General features: G+C 59.1%; 3 protein-coding genes across 8 annotated transcripts in view; 2 read left to right on the forward strand and 1 right to left on the reverse strand.

The window, feature by feature from the left end:
- Positions 1 to 3,638: 3,638 nt before the first annotated feature.
- On the forward strand, positions 3,639 to 9,567 carry LOC311421920 (POU domain, class 5, transcription factor 3). Its single transcript, XM_084494384.1, has 5 exons — positions 3,639 to 4,224; positions 6,589 to 6,700; positions 7,021 to 7,151; positions 7,805 to 7,969; positions 8,243 to 9,567. The coding sequence occupies exons 1-5, from the start codon at positions 3,709 to 3,711 to the stop codon at positions 8,492 to 8,494; spliced, it is 1,176 nt and encodes a 391-aa protein (XP_084350510.1). The 5' UTR covers positions 3,639 to 3,708; the 3' UTR covers positions 8,495 to 9,567.
- Positions 9,568 to 12,742: 3,175 nt separating this feature from the next.
- Positions 12,743 to 16,571, reverse strand: FUT7 (fucosyltransferase 7). Its single transcript, XM_084494550.1, has 2 exons — positions 16,414 to 16,571; positions 12,743 to 14,150 (listed from the first exon to the last, which is right to left on the reverse strand). Exon 2 carries the CDS (start codon positions 14,069 to 14,071, stop codon positions 13,028 to 13,030), a length of 1,044 nt encoding a protein of 347 aa, XP_084350676.1. The 5' UTR covers positions 14,072 to 14,150; positions 16,414 to 16,571; the 3' UTR covers positions 12,743 to 13,027.
- Positions 16,572 to 22,739: 6,168 nt separating this feature from the next.
- Positions 22,740 to 24,408, forward strand: part of ABCA2 (ATP binding cassette subfamily A member 2) — a 42,040-nt gene continuing 40,371 nt past the window's right edge. For 5 of the 6 annotated variants that reach the window (XM_084494551.1, XM_084494554.1, XM_084494553.1 and 2 more), the window contains exon 1: positions 22,740 to 22,967. In XM_084494551.1, the coding sequence (XP_084350677.1) occupies positions 22,902 to 22,967 (66 nt within the window). In that variant the 5' untranslated portion in view covers positions 22,740 to 22,901. The remainder of the gene's footprint in view (positions 22,968 to 24,408) is intronic. The other variant, XM_084494556.1, reaches the window with a different exon arrangement.

Below are 24,408 nucleotides of genomic sequence, written 5' to 3' on the forward strand. Positions count from 1 at the left end.
GGGTCCCCAGCCAAGTCTCAGCCTGGCGTGTTTGACCTATGCACACTGTATGGGGGACACCGGGGTCTCCAGTTGCACACAGGGCCATTATTTGCACTGCCCTGCTCACCAAGCCCCACCAGGGCTCACCCCTAGGAAAACACAGCCCTTGCATGATCACCCCCTCCAAGGTCCCCAGATTCATCTTTCCTTTGCTCTCAGAGCCAACTGCCTCTCAGAACATACCCAGTTTGGGGGGAAGTCTTAGCTTTGAGTAGGAGCCTGCTGCTCCTCCTGTAGCCCATTACAATGGGAAGACCCCCTTACTCAGGGCCCCATAGTAGCAGGTGCCCCATGTCCCCCAGGAAGTCATGCCTCTGCTGCATGACTGGGCACAGAGGATTCATTTGTCCTGGGACATCACTTCCATGATGCAGACATCCCAGGAAAGACCAGGGCCAGGTACAGGGTCTGTGCTCAGTCCGTCTGCCTGTGCTTCTATTTCCCCACCTGTAAAAAGGCAGGGAGGAAGGGCTGGCAGGTTTGGGTACTGCAGTGATGTGGATGATACCCAAATTATACCCCAGGCTCTGTACTGCAGGGTTCTCTTTGATGAAGGCACAGCTCTGGACCAAACCATCCTCCAGGACTTCCATTTCAGCTGGGTTGGTAAGCACCAAGCCTCCTGCCTGTCCTCCTGGAGTCAGCGAGACTGAAGCAGCTTACAGAGCCCAGGAAGCAGGGGCTCCTGCTGAGCAGAGGCAGCAGAGTGGGCACACAAGGGCAGAGCTGCTGCACAGCTCAGCTCAGAAAGGTCCCAGCCCACTAACACTTACCCTAGCAGCCTGAGAACCCACCACCCGCATGTGAGGCTGCAGCCTCTCCCCAGCTGTGCCTCCTAGGTTGCTACCACTGTGGGACAAATGCTTCTCAGTCACAATTCCCTTCGCAAAGGCACAGGCCAGGGCACAGACTGAGAGCCCTCTCCTGCCTGGCCCTGCATGCCTGGCCCTGGCACCTCTTCTGGTGCAGCCAAGCAAACTGCAGTGGCATGGAGGAGCTGTGCTTCACACACACACACGGACACACACAGACACAGACACACACAGACACACACAAACACACAGACACACACACACACACACACACACACGATGATTCTGGTGTGTAAATGGTGATGTTTGGGTCTAGCTGTGCTGCATCCCCACCAGTACAGGGCTGCAGCCTACCATATGACTCTGCCTTGGTTGCACTAAGCATGAAACTGCAGCACCCAGCACAGAACTGACAGCTGTGTTGTGGATTGACAGTGAATAAAACATCATCTTTGATCACATACTCTCTTAATATCTTCTGTCTCCAAACCAGTGCAAACCGGTGCCAAACCAGCACACCCAGCAAAGGAAAGAGACAAATGTTTCTGCATTTCTGTTGCCCCAGCTTGCTACTATCCTACTGAGCTGGGGAGGACATGCACAGTTCTTTCCAGTGAGCTTTTTCTAGTGGGATCCCAGTGATCTCTGGCTGATCACAGAGCTTGGCCTGCCAGGATGGGCTGCAGCCCAAGCCTGGGGACAGAGCAGGAGGATCTGCCCTGAAAGGGCAAAGAGATGCTGAGCTCGAGCCACTGGCACACACTGACCCCCACCTTACGCAGCCCCAGAGATCACCCTATTGAAATGTACAGGGGACACTGAGAAACCCCACTGACTCGCTCCACATCCCCCAGCTAAAACCATCACCGCCACAATGGGCCCTGCTCCTACAAAGGGCCAGTTCAAAGTCAACGTCTCCCTTCCCCTCCGCCTGTATATGAAAGGGAGCAGGAATGTGTTTGAGGCCTTGGCGGGCAGCAGGCTTGGGCTGCTTCCTGGGGGGATGGAGAGAAAGATCAGGTTGGCAGGAGGAGGGGGCCCGGCCCAGGAACAATAAATCAAAGGGAAGAGGAGTTACTGCCCAGCCGAGGCATCTTCTGAAACCCTGGGGCCGCAGCTGGAGCCCGGAGGAGCCAGGGCTGATGGCTGCGATTGTGTCCCGCAGCGAGACTTCCGCAGCCCTGCCTGTGGGACCCACCGGGCTGACGGCCCCGGCCTGGCTGAAACACGCACCTGCAGCCGTGACTGGGGCAGCGGTGAGACAGAAGGGCACTGGTGGGAAGGATTCTCACCTGTTGTTTCTCACCCCAGGCAGGTCCTGCAGACACGGTACTCACTCAGGATTGCCCATGTCCCCAACTAGCTTTCTGCATCCTTCAAGTTTTTCCTGGTCATTTTCCTTGTCTGCTGTCCTCTTCTAGAACTGCAGGATCGGGGCAGGTTGGTAAACGCCCAGTGAAACCAGCAGGACTCAGGAAGGGCCCAAAATCCACCTCACTTTTTCATTTTTTCACTTATATGAAAACCATTAGAAGGGGGTGTTTCCAGTTCCACTTCCCCCTTGTGGCAGGGCCCTGTGCTGGGCTATGGGCTGCCACTGGTGCTGTGGGTGCTAGCCCTGGGCAGCTACCCCTGCTCAGTCACCATGCACAGAAAACAGCAGCAAAAACCAGCAGCAAGCCGCCTTCATCTCCAGCCTGCCAGAAGCACTGCCACAGCACGCAGTGATAGGGAGGGTGCTCCTCAAGCCTATCTCCTTGGCATAGCTCAAGTGTGAGACTGCAGAGGCTAAACAACAGCTCCCAGTAATCTGGGTTAATAAACAGGGAAAGGTGCTGGATCAGGCTGCCCTTGCCCTAGCTCCGTCAGCAGGTCAGCAGGTACCAGGCCTGGCTGGCCCTGCCTGGCCCCAGGAGCTGCCATGGGGCAGGTGCATCCCAGCTTGAGCCTGACCATCAGGAGCAGGCTGTGAGGAGCATCCTGGGAAGCTTCTGCCAGGGAGGAGGGAATAAAGGTGAAAATGTCTCGACCTGGGACCCAATAACTCCATTGCGAGGAAAGGAAAGCCCTTGAGATAGAGAAAATATCAAGCACGTCCATTGTGGAGTAGATCAGCCCGATAGCGAAGGCTGCAATTAGCCCAAGAGGCACACCCAGAGCTCTGGGGCCTCTAGCCTGCCTCCGTGGCACAGCCTTCCACTGCACAGCAAGGGAGAGCAGAGTCATGCCATGGTGTCAGGGAGCTGGGAATGCCCAGCCTTGCCCAGGAAGCGCTGCCACTTGGATCTTGTTTCCCACATCCTTGCAGAGGTGGAGGGGATGGACGAACGGTGCACGAAGGCACCAGTGTCCCAGTGGCTGCCCGTCCCCAAAGCCTCAGTCTTGCCCCGGCCTCTGCTCCCACCATTGCGGCTGTCCCCGTCCCCAAAGCAGCCCCCTCCGGAGCCACCCTTGCACTCGACGAGCCCCCGGCGAGGAGCTGCTGAGGGTACGGCCCTGCCCGCGGGGCTGGGGTCGTCGCTGTCCCCCTTCACGGGCGCCCCGATGGCCGCGAGCAGCGGCAGCGAGCACGTGGGGGCCTGCTCGACCGGGCCGCTGCCCCCTCCTCAAGGCTCAAAGGGATCAAGTTCACGCCCGACCCACCGGCGGTGGGGCCGCGCCGCGGGGGCCAATGGGGCGGGGGCCCATTTCCATACGGTCCGGCCCGGCCCGGCTCGGCCCCGCCGCCTTCAGTGGCCCCGTCGGCGCCGCAGCATGGAGGCACCGGCCGACGGCCCGCGCCCGGCCTGAGCGCGGCGGCCGGGCCGAGCCGAAGCCCCGTCGGCGCCGCATGGAGCCCTAGGCCGCGGCCACCATGTTCAGCCCGGACGGGGGGCTGCCGGCCGCCCCCTTCGGCCTCCTGCCCGACGGCGGCCCGCCTTTCCCGCGCGGCGGCTACGACGGCGCGGCCCCGCAGCAGCTCTTCTTCCCTTTCGCCGCCGAGCCCGACGGCGGCCGCGACGCCGCGGCGGCCCGCGCCTGGTTGCCCCCGGCCGCGGGGCCGCCCGCTAAGACGGAGGCGCGCCCGGGCCGGCCCTGCCGCCAGGGCTCCCCCGAGGCCCGCGCCGCGCCGCCCGCCGCGCCCTGCTGCGGCCCCGCCTGGGCCGCCCCGCCGTGGGCCGGACCCGCGCCCCCCGCCGCCGCCGCCGCCGCCGCCGCCGCGCCCTTCCCCAGCGCTGCCGCCGCCGCCCCTTTCCCCGCCGGTCCCGGCCACGGGCTCTGCCCAGCCGCCCTGCAGCCGGGCTCCGGCGGCCTCGCCAGCCTGGGCAGCAGCGGCAGCTCCAGCGGCGCCGCCAGCGAGGGCGGACACTCCAGCGACAGCGGCGACGAGGTGAGACCCCGCTCCCTTCCCCTGCGCGTCCCGGACCCGCCGCCCGGCCGGGCCCCTCCGCTGCCCCCCGACGGCTGTCCCGCCCGCCGCCCCGGCCCCGCCGCGTGCTCGGCGCGCTCCGAGTCTTCGTAGACGGTCCCCGGCCTCGGGACGGGCGACTCGCTATCCCGACTTCGCAGCTGTCGACGGGACGGCCGTCGGCGGGGGCGGGTTTGGAGTGCGTTATCGGAACGGGACGTGGGTGAGTCGTCCTCGGGACCCCGAGCAGGACCGGGCCCCGCCGTCCCCATGTCCCGCTGGGAATGAGCGGCTCCGGCCGGCCCCGGCCGGCGGGGATGTTGGGAGCGCTTGCAGCCGTCGGGTCCCCGGGCTCCGACTGCCGGCAGCACCTTCTCGTTCCGGCATCGCAGCTCCCTCTGTCCTCGGGGCCTGCGCAAGTGCAGCTTTGCGGCGTAAGTACACCTTTGAGGTCTTTTAACGTTTCGAGGAAACATCTGCAGAGAGAGGTTCTGGGTAGCCGTGTGGAGCAGCTGCGGAGATCGGCCCGAGATCAGGGGATGGGACGGCAGCAAACCTGTTCTCAGGTCGGGGCTCCGGGGTGGGAACCCCTTAACCTGCCCTGTGCCTGGCAAACTCTCCCCTCAGCGCGGCCGTGACCCCTGTGGAGTCAGGGAGGCGCTGATGAAGAAGGGGACTTCCAGGGTGGCACCCAGCCGGGCCGGGGGGCATTTCTCTGCCCGCGGAGCCAGCCCCGTGCCTTCTTCCCCCAGTTCAGAGACCGGGGGCAGCCACGCAGGGCTGCAGGGCTGTCTCACCCCTACGGGCGGGCGAGGGAAGAAGGGCTCGGCCTTTGGAGAGGTGCTTTAGAGCAACCAAGACGCTTTCGCGGCCCCGCGGGCGGCGCTCTGCCACGCCCAGCGCCCCTCAAGCCCCTGCTGAAGAAGAGGGGGCTCCGCTTGGTCGGGAGCCCGGGGCAGCGCAACGCGGTCGGGCCCGGGGCTCTGCCCCGCTCAGCTCCCGGTCGCCGCGGCCACCTCCAACCATCGCGGCCGGGGAGGGAGCACGCGGTTGCCCCACACCGCGCCCCGCAGGGCTGCGCCCACTCACAACACCCACGGGCATCACTGGGACGAGAGCAGCCCTGCTGGCTGCCCCCGGTGAGGGGAGACACCTTCATTTAGCAGTGTGACTGGCAGTTGTATTTGGGGATTTCTTTTTTTTTCGTGTCATGATGTAAAAGCATACTTCCCAGCAAACACTCTCTGGGGTTAGCAGCAACGATGAAGTGGTTTGTTTCAAAGCTTTTCTGAGCTTTTATTTTTCTGGTGTGGGTTTCTTGTTTTTGCACAGAGTTGCTGCTGTGTAAGTGGCAAAATAAGGTTGGAGCCCAGCCCGTGGGGTACTGGTGTGTGTGTTACACAGCCGGGCGCAGCTCTCCTGCCCGCCCTGCAGTTCACATCCTGCTGTGCTGTGTTGAGGCAGAAGGAACAGTTCTCTCCTAAGAGGGTCAGAGTGCCCCATGGTAGGGATGCTTTGGGCTTCTTGTTGCCAATGTACTTGAGCAATTAAAAGCTGAGACTGGCCAGCAGGAGGTATGCATGTAAAATATGAAAAATGCGGCAAATGTGAAAATTGGTGAAAAGATTGCAAAATGCCCACTACAGCTGTTCAAGACTGTACTGCAGGGAGGAAGTGAAGCACTTAGGTAAGCAGCTTTCCAAAAGTGAAGTCTGGCTGTTGCAAATTGTGCTTGAAACCCAGTCAAATCATATGTTCTTTCAAAATTCACTTTATCTGAGTCATTTCTTCATTTTCTCCTGGCTCAGCCAGGAGAGGGGCTGGTGCCTGCCCTGCATCCCAGGGGACATGCTGTGGGGTGCATGGTAGAGGAATGATGCTGGGGACATCACCAAAGCTGTGCCTGTGGGTCTGTGGTGCCCTTGGTCAGGCTGTGGGTGTGAGCCCAGGCAGAAGAGACGTGCTGCCCGCACCTCAGGGCAGAGCTACCCACACCTCGGGGCTCTGGTGCTCCACATCATGCATTCTGTCCCAGAAAAGGGCCAGAGGTTTCTCCATGTGCTCCTGTGTGGAGCAAGGCGTGCGGGGGGGGGGGGGGGGACACTAGGGGTCCAGAGCCCAGTGGAGTCCATTGTTTGGGGGTTGGGGAAAATCCTTTCTGCCGCTACCCCATCAACCCTAGGTGGCAACGGCAGGTGTGCATCAGTGCTACCAAGGGATCTCCACTCCTCGTCCCTATCCCATGCCTGTACTGCCCCCCCCCCCCCAGTGATGGGACTCTGCTCTTTGCAGTCCTAGCCCAGGTGGGTGCAAGTTTTCCCCTCTGAGTTTGCTTTTCCCTGCCAGGATGCACCAACCTCTGAAGAGCTGGAGCAGTTCGCCAAGGACCTTAAACACAAGCGCATAATGCTGGGTTTCACACAGGCTGACGTGGGGCTGGCTCTGGGCACTCTCTATGGTAAGCTTTTCTCCACATCTCTCCCCATACCTGGGGGGGGGGTGAAAGGGCAACATGGGGATAGGTCACCTGGGCAAAAGAGACTTTTGCTACATAACGACCTGCAAAAGCAGTGGCCAGCACCAGCCTGTATTTGCTAAAGCTGCTGTTAACACCAATGAACTGGTTTACAATAGCTGTTTCTGAAGAGTTTCTGAGTGCTGAACCAGCAGGGAAAATGCCCTTTCTGGTGCCTGGTCCCTGAGGAGGCCTGGGGGGCTGCTGGGGGTGGCAGCTGCCCTCAGGGAGCTGTGCATAACAGCGCCTGCCTCCCCGTGCAGGGAAGATGTTCAGCCAGACTACCATCTGCCGCTTCGAAGCGCTCCAGCTCAGCTTCAAGAACATGTGCAAGCTGAAGCCGCTGCTACAGCGTTGGCTCAATGAAGCAGAGAACACAGACAACATGCAGGAGGTACGGGGCTGGGCAGGGCAGGGTGTCTGGTTTATGTGCTGACAGATGAGCTGCGGCCTCTTCTGCCCTGCACACATGCTTTTTGGGAGAGGAGGGGAGGAGCAGGCTTCCCTTGCCATGGCAGTGGCTCACTGCCTTTCTCACAGCCATGGGTTTGGTCCCGAGAGGGAGGGGAGTACTCAGCCCACTGCTGATATGCTAAGTAGCACCCTTCAGCCAGTCAGGTGGGAGCCCAAATTCCCCCATATGCACCATGTGACAGCAGGGGCAGCTCGTCTCAGAGCAGCTGGCTACTGATGGAGTCTGGGATGAGCTGGAGATGCATCTCGCTGCTCCCTGAGGGCAGGCTGGAGGGATGGGATGTAACGCAGAAAGATGTGTCCATCTACTCTGCCCATGCAGGTGGGGAATCAGCGGTAGGATGCTGGGAATGACCCCAGTTGCAGTGGGGTGAAGCTCAGCAGTGAACTCTGAGCTTTTACTGCATCTCTCTGCACTGGTGATCAGAAAGAGTCTGTGCTGGCAGACGGTCATAGGGACAAAGTCTGCCATCCCTCCCAGACCTCTGCAGCCAGCTGTGTGTGTGTGTGTCCGGAGGCTGGGGGGACATTGCCAGGACCTGTGACCAAGTGTGTGGTCTCTCTCACTTCCAGATGTGCAATGCAGAGCAAGTGCTGGCCCAAGCCCGGAAGAGAAAACGCAGGACCAGCATCGAGACCAATGTGAAGGGAACGCTGGAGAGCTTCTTCCGCAAATGTGTGAAGCCCAGTCCCCAGGAGATATCCCAGATCGCTGAAGACCTGAACCTGGACAAAGATGTAGGTTTGGAGGGTGGGGGGCAGGGGTTCCAAACATCTGCAGTTCCTGAGCATCCACATCAGGCCAGTTTTGATACTGGAAGAAGGTGTGGGAGGGTGGCTGGAGCTGGTTGCCACCATCTGACCCTCCATGCTGAGCCCCAGGAGGAGCCGTGCAGGAGGTCAGGTGCTTCAGGGCCATGGAGGTGCCACCAGCAGAAGGGTCTTGTTGCCACACTGTCCCTGGGCTTGCAGAGCACCACTCATCCTTGCCTTATCTCCCCTCCCTCACAGGTTGTCCGGGTCTGGTTCTGCAACCGGCGTCAGAAAGGCAAGCGGCTGCTGCTGCCCTTTGGCAATGAGACGGAGGGGGTGATGTACGACATGAACCAGTCCCTGGTGCCCCCTGGCCTACCCATCCCAGTGACGTCCCAGGGTTATAGCTTAGCGCCATCCCCTCCTGTCTACATGCCGCCCTTCCACAAGGCTGAGATGTTCCCTCAAGCTCTGCAGCCTGGGCTCTCCATGAACAACAGCAGCCACTGAACCAGGGCAGGCAGAAGTGCGCCCCAACTGCAGCCCATCTGTCCAGGGGCAGCATCCTCCCCTTGCCCCGACAAGGCACGGGCATGGCTCTGGCCCTGCTCCCAGGGCTTGTCTGGGCAGTGGCTGTGCTATTTTACAGCTTTTGGGGCCTGAAGGGCTGAGGAAGGGCCAGGAGACAAGCGTGGGGATGGTGCCCGCTCTCTACAGTTGCTCCCAGTCCTTCCCAGTTACGTGAGTTCGCTGGTCCCAGCAGCTCCCCTGCATAGGGTCAGCACCCTCCTGCCTTTCAGGGGTGTGGGGGAGAGCTCCCTCACTGTTACCTGCCAAAGCCATGTGTGCCTGGGGGCTGGGTGGAGCTGCCTGTGCCTGACCCCTGCCAAGCTGCTCCTGTGAGAACCAGAAAAAAAGCATTTCAAAATTTTTTAGGGGTGAGGGGAGTTGTTTTTTTTTTTTGTTTGTTTGTTTGGTTTGGTTTGTTTTTTTGTTTGTTTTTTTTTGTTTGTTTGCTTGTTTGTTTTTTTTTTTTCTAATGGTTTTGGCTGTATTTCTAGTTTTTAAAAAGCAAAATTCTTTGTAGTGATCACTAGTTTCCCAGATGCCTCCTCCCTGTTATATAGAGCAGGGCTGGGGCATTGCACACGGGGAAGGGGAGGTCCCCGCATGGGCTCTGCCCACTGTTCCGGGTGGCTGGGGTGAGCCAAGGGCTATTGCATGATGCTGTGGGGGGAGCCCTCAGCAGCCCCAGCCTCCAGCCCTGCTTGTCCTGGCAACACAGGAGGGTTACCCTGCTGCCTGCCCCCTTTGGCAGGTCAGCAGGGCAGGGCCCAGGGCTCTTCTCCCAGCATCACCCCGGAGCCTCTGGGCCCTCTTCACTCTCTAGAGCCCTAGCTGGGCTGCCCTGGGGCTATTCTGCAGGGATCCCAGCCCAGGGCCCACAGTGAGGCTGATGCCATCCTGTCCATGCTGCTAGCACCCCGTGCCTTTGAGCCTGCTGTAGTTGATGATGATTTTTTTTTTCCTTAATCATATTCCCTCTGGCAGTGAAATAAATCTCAGTTCTTTGGGGCATGAGAGCTAGTCAGCTCTTTCCTTGCCTCCTTTATGTCCTGTGCCTGCTTGGGTCCTGCTGTGGTCACTGTCTGCAGACCACGGCTGTGTCAGTCTGGGTCTGGCTGCACATGGGGAGTGTGGGGAGGGGCTGTGCTGTGCTGTTCTAGCAGCTGGATGGTGCACCCAAGAGGGGCTGAGCTCCCTGTTATGCCTAAGGCTTGAGCAGGCAGAGAGGTTACACTGAACTCGGTTGTGAGAGTTGGTGCTGCCACAATCTAAAAGACCCAGCTTGTTGCTGCCTGCAGTGGCTGGAGATACAGCAAACTGGTGCCCACACTGCAGCCGGGAGTTCTGCTGAACAGCAGAATTTAAATTGCAGCTGAGCCACTGCTTCGTGCTGCTGGAGGTAATTAAGGTCAGTTGGTGCTGGCTCGTGAGCTGCTCTGGATCCGATCCGGCTTGTAACCAAGGGGCCTGGCAGCTTTTGGAGCAATGTGTCCAGCTCCAGGAACTGGGTTGGAGGTCGGTGGGGGCACACAGACCATTTCCTTTCCCATCTGCAAAAGCAGATGTGTTCAGGAGTGTGCACAGGGGTCACTTCCCACCCTTGTGGGGCTTCTATTTTTTTCCATAGTTACTTTTTGGAAAGGCAAAAGCCCAAGGGAGTCTCAGGTGAAGGGTCCCTCCAGGGTCCATGAACAGGGAAGGGCTTGCTGGGGTGTGCTGCTTGACCACTGCTTGCAAGAGCAATATGCAAGTCCTGGGCAAGGCGCATCCTGGACAGCCTCAGCACTGCCAGGTGGCTGTGCTGGTGGCCAAGAAGCCCCACGGCATGGGCCAGCTGGGAGCAAGGCTGTGCAGGGTGATGCCAGCAGGAGGTGCATGGGACTGCCAAATGGGAGAAGCAGGGCACTTCCTGGGTGCGACAACTCACTGCTCAGCACCCTTGGCTGTGCAGCCTGGTTTGCTGCAGCCAAGTCTGCACCCTAAGGGTTGTTCTCCCCGAGCACAAGCAATGAAGTGACCAGATCTGTATTGAAACCAACTCTGAAAAGCCCTCTTTTTAGCTCAGCTGCCAGTTAATGATGGTTTTGCTCTTGCTTTTCGGGGATGGTCTGCACCCTCATTCTCATGGGCTGTGCAGGAGCTGGCTGCTGCTCTCAGAGCACCTTGGTATCCTACAAAGGGCTGAGGTGGAAACACATGCAGGACCCCATTGCCCTCACCCCTGTGTCCTCACTTGTTCCTTAGTACCTGGATGCCCAGGGCTCCTTGCCCACAGCCTGATTTAACAGCAGGATTCAAATCGTGGGGCTCACAGCCAGGCGCAGCGCCTGCTGCAAACTTCTGTGGCCAGAAATGCCCTTGGCTCTTGCCTAGCACACTGGTGGGGGGAGGGGGGAGTGAGCTGGGGGTGATGGGGGCTGGCAGTCTGTGATACACTAGACCATAGGTTTGCATACAGAGGTGCCATTTCTGCCTGGGAAGGCTGTCACATTGCTTAGGTTTGACTCTGCAAGTTTCAACCATCTGATTATCTGCTGCAGAGATTTGCAGTTTGCACAGCCGGGTAGGAACTCCTTGGGAGCAGGCTCTGGGACCCCCAGATCCTGCAGCCCCAGAGCCCTCATGGCCATGTGTGATGATGGAGAAGTGATGCAGCCAGCTGAGGCTTGTTGGGACCGTGCTGCCATGGAGGTGAGGGCAGCACTGACAGGGTTGTGACATGTTCCTGCTCAGTTTTCAGTTGATCCAGAAGACAAAATGAGAAACCACACTGCAGAAATCAGAAGATTGTGGCATGTCTTGTCAAACTGCCACGTGAGGCAGGTCTGGACCAGGCTGATGCTGGGGCGTGTTCACAAAGCACACACTGCAAGCAGGATTGTCCCCTCTGCTGTGGGTTATCACCCATGCGACCAGGTCCAGTGGGTGGCCGGCAGCTTGCTGGGTGCTGCTGGGCAGGGTGGTGGGGCTCAGGCTGTGTAGTCTTGGGGGCTGCAGTGAGGAAAACTGGGCAAAATGTGTGACAAAATGAGTCACTGTTACCGGGGAGGTAAATGACTTGAGGAGACATGGTGAAGTTTGGGTCTGCACAGAAAGTGAGGCAAGGATGGAGCAGTCACATTCCTGCCCGGTTCTGTTGCCTATCCCCAACGTCTGCTGCCAGTCCCAGATGGGTGCTTCCCCATGGCGTGCCTAGGGGCTGCCCATGCCCAGGGTAGAGGGTGCGCACAGAGCAGGATGCCCTTTGCGTGGTCAGGAGTGTGTGTCACAGGGTATAGGTGGTGCAGAGTGGGCAGGGTCCTCAAAAGTGCAGTGTCCACAGGGCAGGGTGCTTTCAGTGCAAGGTACCCACAATGCAGGGTATGTGTGCTAGCAGGGGGCCCACAGTGCAGGATGCTCTTGAGTTAGGGTGCCTGCAGTGCAGGGAGCTTCCCAGGCAGTGTATGTGTGCTGCAGGGTGCCCACAGTGCAGGCTGCTTGCCATGCAGTGACCACAGAGGGGGGGTGTACACAGCGCAGAGTGGGATGCTCTTGGTGTGGGGGTGCCCAGGGCACGTGGTGTGTGCATGGCATGGGGTATGCAGGGGCTGGCATTGCCAAGGACACTGGTGTGGGGTGTTTGCTCTTGGCTTGCTGCAAAGTTCAGGACAGCACCATCTCAACAGCTTCCTGTCGCAGCAGTACATACAGCCGGCAGTGCAAAACCACAGTCATCCTGCTCTGACTCGGCCTTGCACTGAGCAGGCTGTGATTGCTCTTGAGAGCATCCGGTGTCCTGCCAGCACAGGGACACCAGCGGCAAGAGAGCAGGGGCAGGGGAAATGGGTTCTGCAGGGCTGTGCCAGCACGGAGGCTGTGGGAGCTGGTGCGATGTGTGAGCTGCTTGTCCTTGGCTACAGGATGCTGGGTCCCTGGCAGGATGCAGCCTCTTGCCCTGAGGTCTCGGGGGACCATGTCTCTCCCATCCCTCCTCCCTCTCAACACCCTCCCCCCCAAAGCTGCTGTCACCCATCCAGAAACATTGCCAAGGGCCTCTGCCACCACGGATTTGCTGTCCAGGTAGTGGGGGGGGGGGGGGTACAGCATGATTACAAGGGCATGAGGAGGAAAGGAAGGTTGGGGAGCTGATGGTTCCTGTTGTCCTTGCCTGCCCTCAGCCCTTCCCAGGCCCTGACAGATGGGCCAAGCCTCTGAAAAGCTGTGTCATTTATTTCCAAAGCACCCTGTGGTTATTCCAGCACCATAGCGGGGTAGGTCAGTATGGGGTCACATTTTGCAGGAAGCTAAGTCATACAGAGTTGCTCAAGGTAACAGTGAGGCAACAACAGGGCGAGTATTAGAGGTCTCACATCCCTCCCTGCACAGCATCCTGTTCTGTCGCAGGGTGCCCCACACTCCTCCCACTTCTATATTCTGCACAAATGCATCCCTGATGTCTGGCAGTGCTGAGTGCCCTCAGCACATGTCAGCTCTGCACTAGGTGTTGAACCAGCTCTCCAGGTTGGGATAGACACGGCCTTGGGGCAGGCTGGGATACATGGCACAGATGGTACAAATGCGCTCCCTCCAGTCTGCATAGAGCTTCACACTGTACTTCTTCTGCCATACGAAGAACTGCTGGTAACGGCTGGAGTTCATGGTCTTCAGGAAGGTGGCCAGCTCTGCCAGGGAACTAAAGTCATCAACATGAATAAATGAATCCGCAGGGATGAACTGCTCGTAGTTGGCCCGGGCAGGCCCCAGCACCACAGGCACAGTGCCAGCCATCAGGGAGTTCCTCCAGAGCTTCTCAGTGATGTAGTCCTGGTGGATGGAGTTCTCGAAGGCCAGGTAAAACTTGGACTTGGATGTCGTTGGCAAAAGGCAGTCTTTGCAAAGCGGATTTTTGCTTGCCTTCCCATATATGTTCACATGGAGGTACCTGGACAGGTTCTTGTAGACTTCAGCTCTTTTCTGAGTCCTGTGATAGTTGCTAATAACCCAAGATACCAAGTTGGTCTTCATGGGGATGTTCATGGTGGCTGACCGGTTGGGCACAAGCTTGCCATAGGGAATGAAGATGTCTGAGTCTCGTCTGTAGGTCATCACCCAGTTGAATGTCTGGTTCCATCCTGTTAATGCTTTAGTGTTTGTGGGGGACTCCAGGGAGACCCACACCCAGTTCTGCCCTGGTGGCTTCTCCCGGGGCAGCTTGTCCCTGCCCTGCTGGAGCCTGGTGTGAGGAAACACCACCACATCTGCCTGGTGCAGGAGCTGCTGCTCCATGGTGAGCCAGCATCCCTCAATGCTGTACAGCTCATAACAAATGTCCCCACTGATGTTTGGGACCTGATTTGAAGGCCATTCCCACACTAGGACCACCAGTGGCTTAGTATGCTTGGGGGCTTTACCAGAGATGTTAGATGAGTTGATGAAGCACTTCAGGTTCCAGAGCATGGTGACAAGCAACCCAGCAGTGACCACTGCTTTCATACTGGGCCGGCCCCATGGCAGCCGTGGCAGTGGTGATGCCCGGGACATGCTGCCGGTGCTCAGCAGGGCTGGCTGTCACCTTGGTAGTGTCACCTTCTTGGTGGTGTCACCTCCTTGGAGGCTGTGCCTGGGACAGAAGAAGCCAGCAAGGGCCATCAGCTCAGCTTGCTCAGCCACCTGGCTGGCAGAAAAATGGAGGAACGAGGAGATGCTGGGGCTGGAGTGGCTGGAGAAAAACTTTGCGCTTCCTCCATGGCGCCCAAACCCCACAGGGCTCAGGCACAGGAGGAGCCCCCAGGCCCCAGTATACCTCTGCCCACCCTGCAGGGTCCACCCATGCACCCGCTGCCATAACCCAGCAGGGATCCCTGGCTTGGGGCAGGCTGGAGATGTTGGCAGCACCTCCGCCAAGCAAGGGGATGGTTGCACGCCATCCCAGGTGCCACAGAGGGACCCACAGCTTTCACCATGTGGATTCCATTTTTTTTTTCTGGGCCTTTTTTTTCTTTTTTTTTTTTTTTTTTTTCTTCCTTTTGTGTTGTCTTTTAAGCTCAGAAAATCCCATATGTAACAGATAAAAGGACTTTCCCTGAGGCTACCTGTCAGGGTAGGAAGAGGCAGGAGCTGTTGCAGCCCTGTCACACCAAGCTGGTGCTGTCATTTGCATCACCCTCCCTCATGTGTTCCCCAGTGACCCCAGTCTCTAGGGGCAAGCAGTGCTATTGCTGAAGGAGATGGGGAGGGAGTACAGAGCCAACAGTCAGCAGCCACCTGTCCCCGTGTCACAACTGATGAGCACTACTCCCAGTTGCATGCACAAGGGATGCTTTCCTTGTCACTTGCTCTGTGCCTCAGTTTCCCCATCTGACAAAGAGGCACAGTCCCATTCCACACTTCTCGCTTTGCCTGGGGGGGCATTTTGAGCTTGAAATGCAGCCAGCCTTGCCACAGCAAAGCCTGGGAGGAACATGCGGTTCTTTCTGGGGGGCTACAAGTTGGGGCCATATGCCAAAGAGTGAGGGAGTACCCCAAGTCCTGCCTCACAGCTGGCTGGGAGTCATTACAGGAAATGCTGTGAACCCACACCCCAGAGCAACGCTCCATCCCTGAACCCACTCATGGATCAGCCATTGGGGTGTTCTTGGGAGCAATCAGGAAGTCCCAAACCCCACTCGAGGCCAGATCAGGGTCCTGCCTGAAACGTGCCTCGCTTGTCCCAGCACCCTCCTGCAGTGATGGCAGGGCTCCTACCTGGCTTGTAGTGCTCTCCCTGGGCTTGGGGTGCTCTCACCAGCCATGAAGACACCAGGTCTGGGAGCTGGTTGTCTTGGCACCGCATATACCCATACTTTATTATCAGGTGCCCCAGGTTTCCAGTCCCCAGCAGGCAGGGCAGAGAGCATTTGGCTCCCCCACAGCTGGGCTGCTGTAGGTCTCCAGCTGGCGGGGCTCAGCCTGTAGGCATGTGGGAACCCCAGTCACCCACCATCCAGCATGAGATGCGCATTTACACCTTCGTTCACTCCACTGCAGTGCCCTTCTGCCCATGTCTGGCCTTGACAAAGGTTCTGCTTCTTAACTGAGTCAGAGTTGCTCACTGAAATAGAAAGCAGCAGGAGCAGATGGGGGGAAAGGGGGGCGACATTCAGCTGCACCAGGTGCCAGCAACCAGCTCAAAACCCCATGAGTGCTGGTCCCAAGGACTGCATGGCTGGACACTGCCTGATTTTTTTCCCCATGCTTTGGCAATGCTGGGTGGCCGGGCATGGAATGGGCTGCAGGGCACAGCCGCGGGTGTACAGGGAGCTCCCTCTCAGCTCCTTTCCCTATCCATTTGGCAGTTTGCATTTCTGCATGTGTTGCAGCCAAATTTTTGGCAGGTCACCCACAGTGTTCAGCACAAAAGACAGTTTCCCTTTCAAGGTAACCTCTGAAAGCAAATTAGATGCCCCAGCCCAACAGCCAGGCAGGGGGTGCTGGTTTCTCTGTGATTTTGGAGGCTTGTGGAAGGTGTTGTCCTGCTTTCCCAGCTGATTTGCAGCAGCTTTACTTTTTTGCAAATCCCTTCCCTGCTCTGGCCTGCTCCGTCTGGCATGCTAAAATACATGAGCTAAGTTTAGGCTCCAGAAAAAAAAAAAAAAAAAAAAAAAAAATCATCTGAAGAGGGAAAAACAGCTCTGCCGGCTCCCTGCACTATGCATGAGGACACCGGTGCTTCGGGCCCCTTTGCCTGCCAGTCCCCAGCAGTGGGGACACTGCCCCACATTCAAAGATTGTTCTGGAAGGGCAGATCCTCAGGCTGGCAGCACCAGGAGCCAACCCGTTGCTTAGCCCCCCTCTCCCCATGTTGTACAGCAGTGCTGGCATGTGGGCTCAGCCTGCAGACTTACTGTGGAATGGACAGCAGCTCGGCACGGTGTGGCACGGCACAGCACGGCGCAGCACGGCGCAGACAGGGCTGGTGACTGCCCACGCAGGTACTCTGGGGCAGCTGCTGGTTCTGGGCTGGAGTACTTAGGGCTTCCTCTTTTCTGTGGTTTTGCTTTGTCCCAGCCCCCAAGCAGGTCCTTCCTGCTGCTGTCAAAGCACACTCTGAGCACTTCCCCTGTGCCATGTGGGTGGCAGTATCACCCACAGCTGGGTGCCCCATGGCTGGGTTCTTTCTCACATGGCTGGGGGGGTGCCCCATGCCAGGATGGGCTCCTGTTGCACAGTGCATGTCCCGTGCTGCCCCATGGCAGTGTGCTGCACCCTGGTAGATGCTCGCAGATCTCTCTGTGCCTACACATCTTGACCTATGTCCTTGTGTTTTCTCCAGACTCTCTGGCAGGGCTGTAGCTCCTTGTGGAAGAGACAGGTAGCCCTGTGTGGGGTTTCAGTTCCCCAAAGGGATTTCCAAGGGGTCATCTTTGAAAGCAAGCACAAACCGTATCTCATGTCTACCGAGCACCTCTCCCATCCCAGCTGCTAGCCAGAACTCCAATGCCCCAGATGAGCTGTGGCTTTTCCTGGTACCTGCCCCTGTTTTGGGGTTTGCCCAGTGTCCCTGTGTCCCTGCACTGGGACTCATCAGTGCTCTCCACCATGTGGATGGAAGGAGCATGGGTGTCCTCAGAAGCAAGCAGGCACTTCTGCACTTGCAGAAGCAAGTCCACACTGGCCACCTTCTCCAGGCAGGTCCCCAGGTCTCCCACCCACTGGCATGTCTTCTCCAGCCCTGTGGCAGAGGAGTGCAAGGGGACAGAGATGGGTCACAGGGTGATACCAAGGAGGGGACAGCAGGGAAAGCCCCCCCAGTCTGGTCTGAGCCCTGCCACCCAGCCCCGTCCTCAGGCATGAGCAACGTGGAGCAGGATGTAGGCAGGGTCTGGTACCCAGCAGGCTGCCTTGGCCACTGTGCTCCTGCCCGCAGCTGCCTACCAGAGTAGTGCCCATGCAGAGCATGGCAGGGAGGGAGGCTGCAGGGGCTGGGCTGAGCCCATGGGCAGCTCTGCGGGCTGGCAGTTGCTGTGCCAAAGCACATCCTGCAAGCACTGTTTTGCTGAGACCACTAGAACATTGTTACTATTATTTTGTTTACTCTTGAAAATCAGGATTGTCGTGTCTGGCTGCAGGTTCCTGGCACACACAACTCTCTCCAAAATCACCCAGAAGCAGATGAAGAGCAAGATGCTCATTCATCTTGGAATAAACCTGCTGCTGCCTTTGCATTTTCTTCAGCCCATCACAGAGCCGAGCAGGTTATAAACAAGCCCAGAACGTTAGCCTGGCACCATGAGCAGGACCACCTGTGCTGGGGCTGGGCTGGGGGCAATTCCCTCCTGGCCAGTGCTGGGAAGGAGCAGGTGTGTGTGTGTTGGGGGTTCAGCACGTGCAGACTCCTGCTCCATCCCAATGCCCTGCCTGCTCTGAGATGTGTGCAGGCAGGGCCCTGCCCTCAGCCTCCCCTGTGTGCCTCCTGTCTGCCACCCTGCAGCCAGGTTGAAAACAGGATGCCAGCCTGATTTTGGCTCCCACTGACTCATCTTGAAACTGTCAGCTAAAGCAGCACCAGCAGCTCCTCTGTTCTGCCAGGCCTGGGCACCTGCCCTTGCTGGGATGTTTTCTGTCAAAGGGGGAAGTGGGCACATGCATGCCTTTACTGCGCCTGCACTGAGAGCTGTGCCCATGCCTAGGGTCTGGCCATGCCACTGTCCTGGTGAGGCCACCTGCCTGGTTGTTTCTTTGCTGGCATGGCTGCCTGGGTACACCCCTGTCTCCTAAGGCCCTTGCAAAGTGAAGAGAGAGGGGGAAACTGAGATAGAGGCAGGGAGGAGAGCCCTGAGGCATGTAGTGCTGTCCTCTAAGTGGATATGTACCTGCATTGCATGGCATGAAGAGAAGAGGGGAGTGAGGTCCCACTGTGCTCTTTGCCCCTAAACCACTCCTTGGGGGCTCTTGGGGTGCTTGAGCAGCCCTGGAGGCTGCACTCCCCATTTCACTCTTGCTCCTCTCCATCCCTCTGGCTGCCCAGTTCTGGGAGAAGGACCACTCCCATGGGGCCCCTGCCAGCACTGTGCCCGCAGTGCTCTGCCAATGTGCTGGGGCGTAGCAGGGCTCTGCGGTTTCAGTGCCACCCTCAGAGACCTCTGAGGCCAACTGCAGTGCTGGGTTTGGGTATTTTTTCCTCCTCAGACTTATGTCCTGTTTCCTGTTATTTTTTCTCAACTCCCTTTCTGCATTTCTTCCCCTGTGTGATTGAGAGCCCTGATACTGGGCACTGCACAGCCCAAAGGGCACTGTTCCCAGGCTGGCCTGCCCCAGTCTGATTCACTGCTGGCAGCGCTCCCTGACAGCATTGTCCATGCTGCTGTTCCCCAGTTCCCTGTGTGGCACAGGTGGCCGTGCCTCATTGGCCATGAGTTTTCCACCAGGGATGCAGGACACGACAGAGATAAAGGAGCTGTGTCCTGGAAGGCCTGGAAGGCTGCTGGAAGGCCACAGCCACATCTGCAGCTGTCAGCCACGGTGCTACCCTAGGCAGGGTTTTAGAAGCCCCGGGGCAGGAATTTGCGGCTGGTGTGTGCAGGCACCCTCTCCCAGCAGCCCAGGGACATGCCCAGGGGTAGCTCAGGGCCAGAGACTGTGCCAGGCTGGAGCTGTCTTGCTCAAACCCAGGCTGGCAGCTGGGGTCTCTGCCAGCTCTGCCCAGTTGGGTGGAGAGCAGCCAGCATCTGTGGACATGCCATGGACCATCAGGTAATGCCAGCAGCACCCAGAGAACTGCGGGTGGGTGGTTGCTGCCCTCTGCAGATGGATGCAAGAGCAGCCCTGTGAGAGGTGCTCAGGCTCCAGGTCCAAGGAGGGATGGGCAACCACGTTCCCTGGGGCTGTGCTGCCCCTTGTCCCACTGCTGTTGGTGTTTCGAGTCATGCCAAACAGAAGACTGGGGAAGCTCACCAAGACATGACCCAAGGCAGTGGAATGGAGGGAGGTGAGAGACCAGGTCATGGGCACTGCTCCATACCCCACAGCCCCACTAGTAACCCACACTACTGCCCCCTGCCCTGAGCTGAGCAGGGTGGGGTTTTATGAAGAGTGGGGTGAGGGACAAACCACTTGCAGTCTCTCAGGAAGAGTGAGAAGCTGGGTATATGCTCAGGGGGAAGGAGCGTGCATACATCCCTCCTTCCCCAGGGACCAACTAGAAGCCCCTGTTGGAGCAAAGGCCTCGTTCCTGGGCTGACCACTGTCTGAACCACAATGGCCTGTCTTGGTGCTGCTGGACACACCAAATACCACTGGGATTTTAAAGCAGGAGAAATGCTGGTCAGCCTGGTAGCATCCCAACATGGCAGCTCTGTGACTCCAGCCAGTGGAGAACGGTGAAAAGGCACAGAACCAGCCCCGACATCCCCAACTTTGGCACCTCTCTATGCCAGGGAGCTCAGGTGCCCGCCTCCCATGCTCACAGAATCACAGAATCACAGAATTTCTAGGTTGGAAGAGACCTCAAGATCATCGAGTCCAACCTCTGACCTAACGCTAGCAGTCCCCACTAAACCATATCCCTAATATCTATATCCATAGATATAGATATCCCATATCCCATATATCTAAACGTCTTTTGAAGACTTCCAGGGATGGTGACTCCACCACTTCCCTGGGCAGCCTGTTCCAATGCCTCACAACCCTTTCAGTAAAGAAGTTCTTCCTAACATCTAACCTAAAACTCCCCTGGCTCAACTTAAGCCCAATGGCTTAAGCCCAATTTAAGCCCAAATGGCTTAAGCTCCCTGGGGGCTGCCCCACTGCTGCCCTTCCAGAACAGCCAACCTCCACAGGGCACCTTGGCACCCAGTGCCCTTCCACCACCATGTCTCCTGGGTGTCCCTTTGTCCTTGGTCACTGCCCAATGGCCCTGGGAGGTGACACCCACCTGATACAGATGCCATGCAAGGTTTTGCCCAGAAGTTTTCTGAATAATGGCACTTTGTGGCAGGACAACAGGAGCTTTTGTCATGCCCAGGCAGCTGCTCCAGAGCAGTGCCTGAAACACGGTCACCCTTAGCAACAAAACTTGGAGCTGGGGCAGCCAAGTCATTCACTGCTCTGGCTGCACTTAACCCTGACAGCAGCACAGAGACAAGATGGTTGAAGACAGCAACAACAGCAGACGGAGCAAGGGGGTACAGACAGCCAGGAGGGAGCTGGGTGGAGGCAGGGACAGGATAGAAATGAAAAAAAACAGGGGAATGTAAAGAGAGAGGAAGGGAGGGATGGAAGGATAGATGGCTGGTTGTCTGTATGGAATGAAGGAAGGAAGGAAGGAAGGAAGGAAGGAAGGAAGGAAGGAAGGAAGGAAGGAAGGAAGGAAGGAAGGAAGGAAGGAAGGAAAAGGAAGGAAGGAAGGAAGGAAGGAAGGAAGGAAGGAAGGAAGGAAGGAAGGAAGGAAGGAAGGAAGGAAGGAAGGAAGGAAGGAAGGAAGGAAGGAAGGAAGGAAGGAAGGAAGGAAGGAAGGAAGGAAGGAAGGAAGGAAAGATGTCTGTCTGGTTGGTTGGATCAACAGGACAGAGTGAGGCGAGGGACAGAGCTGGCCTGGTTCAGTACCTGCTGGTGTTGAGGACATCCTTCCCAGCCTCAGAGTCAGCTGGGATGGGGCAGAGCTTGCTGCAGGCAGGCTGGTCCCCTCTAAGAACGGATGTGGACAGCCCACCACTCCTCTTGCCCACACATTGGTTGGGCAGGAGCTGGGCAGCCAGCAGCCAGCTGGGCTGAGGGCAGCCAGCACACAGGGACACCAATGCCAACCTCACATGCAGGCAGCCTGGGCAGCCAGCCCCTCCAGGCCATGGCTCATGGCAGGCCCGTCAGGGAAGCAGGTCACTGCTGTGTGACAAAAACAACCATCAGGAGAAGACTGCACCATGTAAACCCCTAAATAATCTTTCCCTCTCCACTGTACCAAGGAAGGTCATTGTCCTGAACGTTTCTTGGAGTGAGATGTGCACCATGGCTGCAAAGGGCTCACTGCCCCACCATGCACACCTTCTGGCGATGGGCTCCCCTGAGGCAGGTCTGGCCTGGAGGAACAGTGTTGGAATGGTGCAAATTGTTGAGATTTGTAACCCCCGCTCTCAAAACTGACATCAGGGCATTTTACAAGGGCTGTTGAATGCCAGGACAGCAGCTCTACCACTCTTCCACTGCCCCGCAGCTGTAAGAATGGAGATAAGCAGTGAGGTCCTGTGGACCAGTAAGTCTCACTGACAGAGCATCTTTTTTTTTTCCTAGGGCAGGAGCCCCCCTCCTGGCCAGGCCATACAGCATGGGCAAGCCTGGGGTGCTGTGGTCGGCTCTGCTAATGTCCTTCTGGGCCTTCTTGGCCATGCACCCAAGGGTGCCTTGGTTTCCTGAGAAGCAGAAACAATGAGCACGCAGCCTTTGGCACAACCTGGCTTGCAAAGTGTTTGGATGTCCTTCCACAATCCTACCTCTGAGCCCAGCACAACTGCCCCTGCTGCAGTGAGGGGCAGCCGGCTACCGATGGTTTTCTTCCTCCGCGGCAGCACAGTGGGCACCCACGAGTTTTGTGAACCGATGTGGGACCCACTCCCCAGGCCCTCCTTCCTACCAGGAGCTGGCCGGCACGCTCACCGCTGGCCTCACCCCCTCTCCTGCCCCGCAGGAGCTCAGATCCCTCTCACCCTGCGGCTGGGGTCTGCGAGCTCACCGCTCGCCCTGCCCGGCCCGCCAGCCCCCGGCAGGCCTCTCCCCAGCGGCACAGCCACCCCGCCGTGGCCACCCTGGCGCAGCAGGGCCCGGGCTGGCGCTGCCGGCCCTCCGCGCGGCCGCCCCGAGGGGGGACGCGGCGCTGAGGGGGCATCGGCGCTGCCGCGGCCCCGCCGCCCGCCTCGGCAAGCGGCCGGGCCCGCTCCGTGACGGCTCGGCCCGCCGGGGCCCGGGCCCCGCCGCCCCGGGCCGCAGCACCACGTCTCCAGGCCGCGGCCCCCCCCGGGCCGGCAGGGATCTCGGGGCGGGCGCAGGGGGGCGCCCCCCGGGCCCTCGCGGCGGACAGCCGGGGGCTGCGGCCCGGCGGTGCCTTTAACGGGAGGCGGCGGCAGGCAGCCCCGGCACGGGGGCGGTGCTGCGCAGGGCCGGGCCGGGCAGGGCCGGGCCGGGCTGGGCTGGGTGCGCCGAGGACGGAAGCGGGCAGGGGCAGGGAGAGGGGCAGGGGCAGGGCCGCCCGCCCGCCCGCTCCCCGCGCAGCCGAGCCTGCTGCGGACAAAGGCGGCGGCGGCGGCCTGGGCATGGCGGTGGGCGGCGGGTGAGCTGCGGTGCCGAGCGGGGCGGAGCGGAGCCGGGGAGCGCCCTGCGGCGAGGCCGGCGCGGCGCGGCCATGGGGTTCCTGCACCAGCTCCATCTCCTGCTCTGGAAGAACGTGACGCTGAAGCGGCGCAGCCCGGTGAGCGTCGGCGAGGGCCTGGTGCCCTGGGTGGGGGGGGGGTGCGGGCGCGGGGTGAGCGGCAGCCCCCGGCCAGAACCCGCCGGGGTCCCCGCGGCGGCTCCGCCCGGGCAGCCGGTGGGGGCCGGGTCGGCGCTGCGGGCGCCGGCATCGCCGGCTCTGCGGTCCTGGGAAAGCCGGCGTGGCCGAGCCCTGCCCGGGGGAGCGAGGCGACGCGTCCCCCTCCCGGTGCAGGCTCGGGGTGCGGGGCCGAGAGAGCCTCCTCCCCGGTGGGGGGCTGGATCTTCGCCGTGCCCGTCCGGCCGCCTGCGAGGGCGGGAGGGCAGCCCCGAGGGGCTCCGTGTGGATGGGGGCTCGGCATCCCTGCGTGCCGTTGTGTGCGCTCTGGAGACAGGCTGCCCGGGGCTTGGGGCTGCTTTTGACGCCTTTGGATGCCAGTCCTCTCTGTTCCCTTGCTGCAACCCTTTTCTTCCTGTCAGTTAGGCTGTGGAGATGAATAATGCATGTGGTGGTGGATGCAGAGATCTAGTGATGTCCGCTTGCCTTGCGGACCAGAAGGAGAAAGTGTGGATGCTGTCTATTTATAAACCCATAGAGCAGCTGAAAAACACCCCTCCTTGCCCAGCTGCTGGCATCTCTGAGTGCCCTGGCACAGGCTGGGCAGCTCAGTGATGCACGTTTCGTAGCAGCAACAGTTAGGTCTCTTGCCTGTCCCTGCTCCCACCACGTGCCTGTGGGAGTCGTCCAAGCCCTTGGCAGCAGCAGGCACTGTATATGAGTGCCTGCATGAGGGGTCCAGGGCTGCTGACTAGTCTCTCCCCCTCTGCCCAAATGTCCACCATGTGCAGCTCCTTCCTCCCTACCTTGGACCTGTCTCAGGTTCCAGAAGCACTGGACATTTGCAAGCTCTGTTTCTGGTCCCAAGGGCCATGTCTCTGGTGTGGTAAAGCCTTCCCAAGTTCTCGATGATGTCTGTATGCTATAAATAGGCTTTTAAATTGTATGTGGGTCAGGGATGTGTCTTCCTAGGGTGCTGGAGGGAGCTGCTCCTGCTTTTTGGTCATGAGGTTGTGAAACCTGGTCTGTCACAGATGTTTGCCTTTGCTCTGCCCCTTCCTCAGCTCCCAGAGAGGTGGCAGAGGAGGCAGGTTCCCACCTCCACCTGGTTGCTGGTGGAACTGGCTTGAACCCCCATGTTGTGCACATCCATACTGATGTGTGCATTTGTGTGTGCTGGGGTTGAGAAACTGGTTTAATCCTTCCTTGGCCTCTTCTGCCTGGTGTGTCTAGGGGAGGGCTGGCCTAATCCTACCACGCAGATGGGGGTGTGATGGGGGGTGCTGGGGCAGCCTCTGCCACACAGAGTGTGGTTCTGTAGGGCCTGTGTATGTGGAGGGCTGGAGGTGAGGTGCCGGTGGGGAAGGGCTGCTGAAGGTCCTGG

Source organism: Aythya ferina (genome assembly GCF_964211825.1).
Source record: "Aythya ferina genome assembly, chromosome: 20".
In the NCBI taxonomy this organism is placed as follows: Eukaryota; Metazoa; Chordata; class Aves; order Anseriformes; family Anatidae; genus Aythya; species Aythya ferina.

Coding starts and splice junctions, on each gene's coding strand:
- LOC311421920 (XM_084494384.1), top strand. CDS start 3,709: ATGTTCAGCCCGGACGGGGGGCTGCCGGCCGCCCCCTTCGGCCTCCTG. Junction 4,225..6,588: donor CCAGCGACAGCGGCGACGAG/GTGAGACCCCGC, acceptor TTTCCCTGCCAG/GATGCACCAACCTCTGAAGA. Junction 6,701..7,020: donor GGCTCTGGGCACTCTCTATG/GTAAGCTTTTCT, acceptor CTCCCCGTGCAG/GGAAGATGTTCAGCCAGACT.
- FUT7 (XM_084494550.1), bottom strand. CDS start 14,071: ATGTCCCGGGCATCACCACTGCCACGGCTGCCATGGGGCCGGCCCAGT.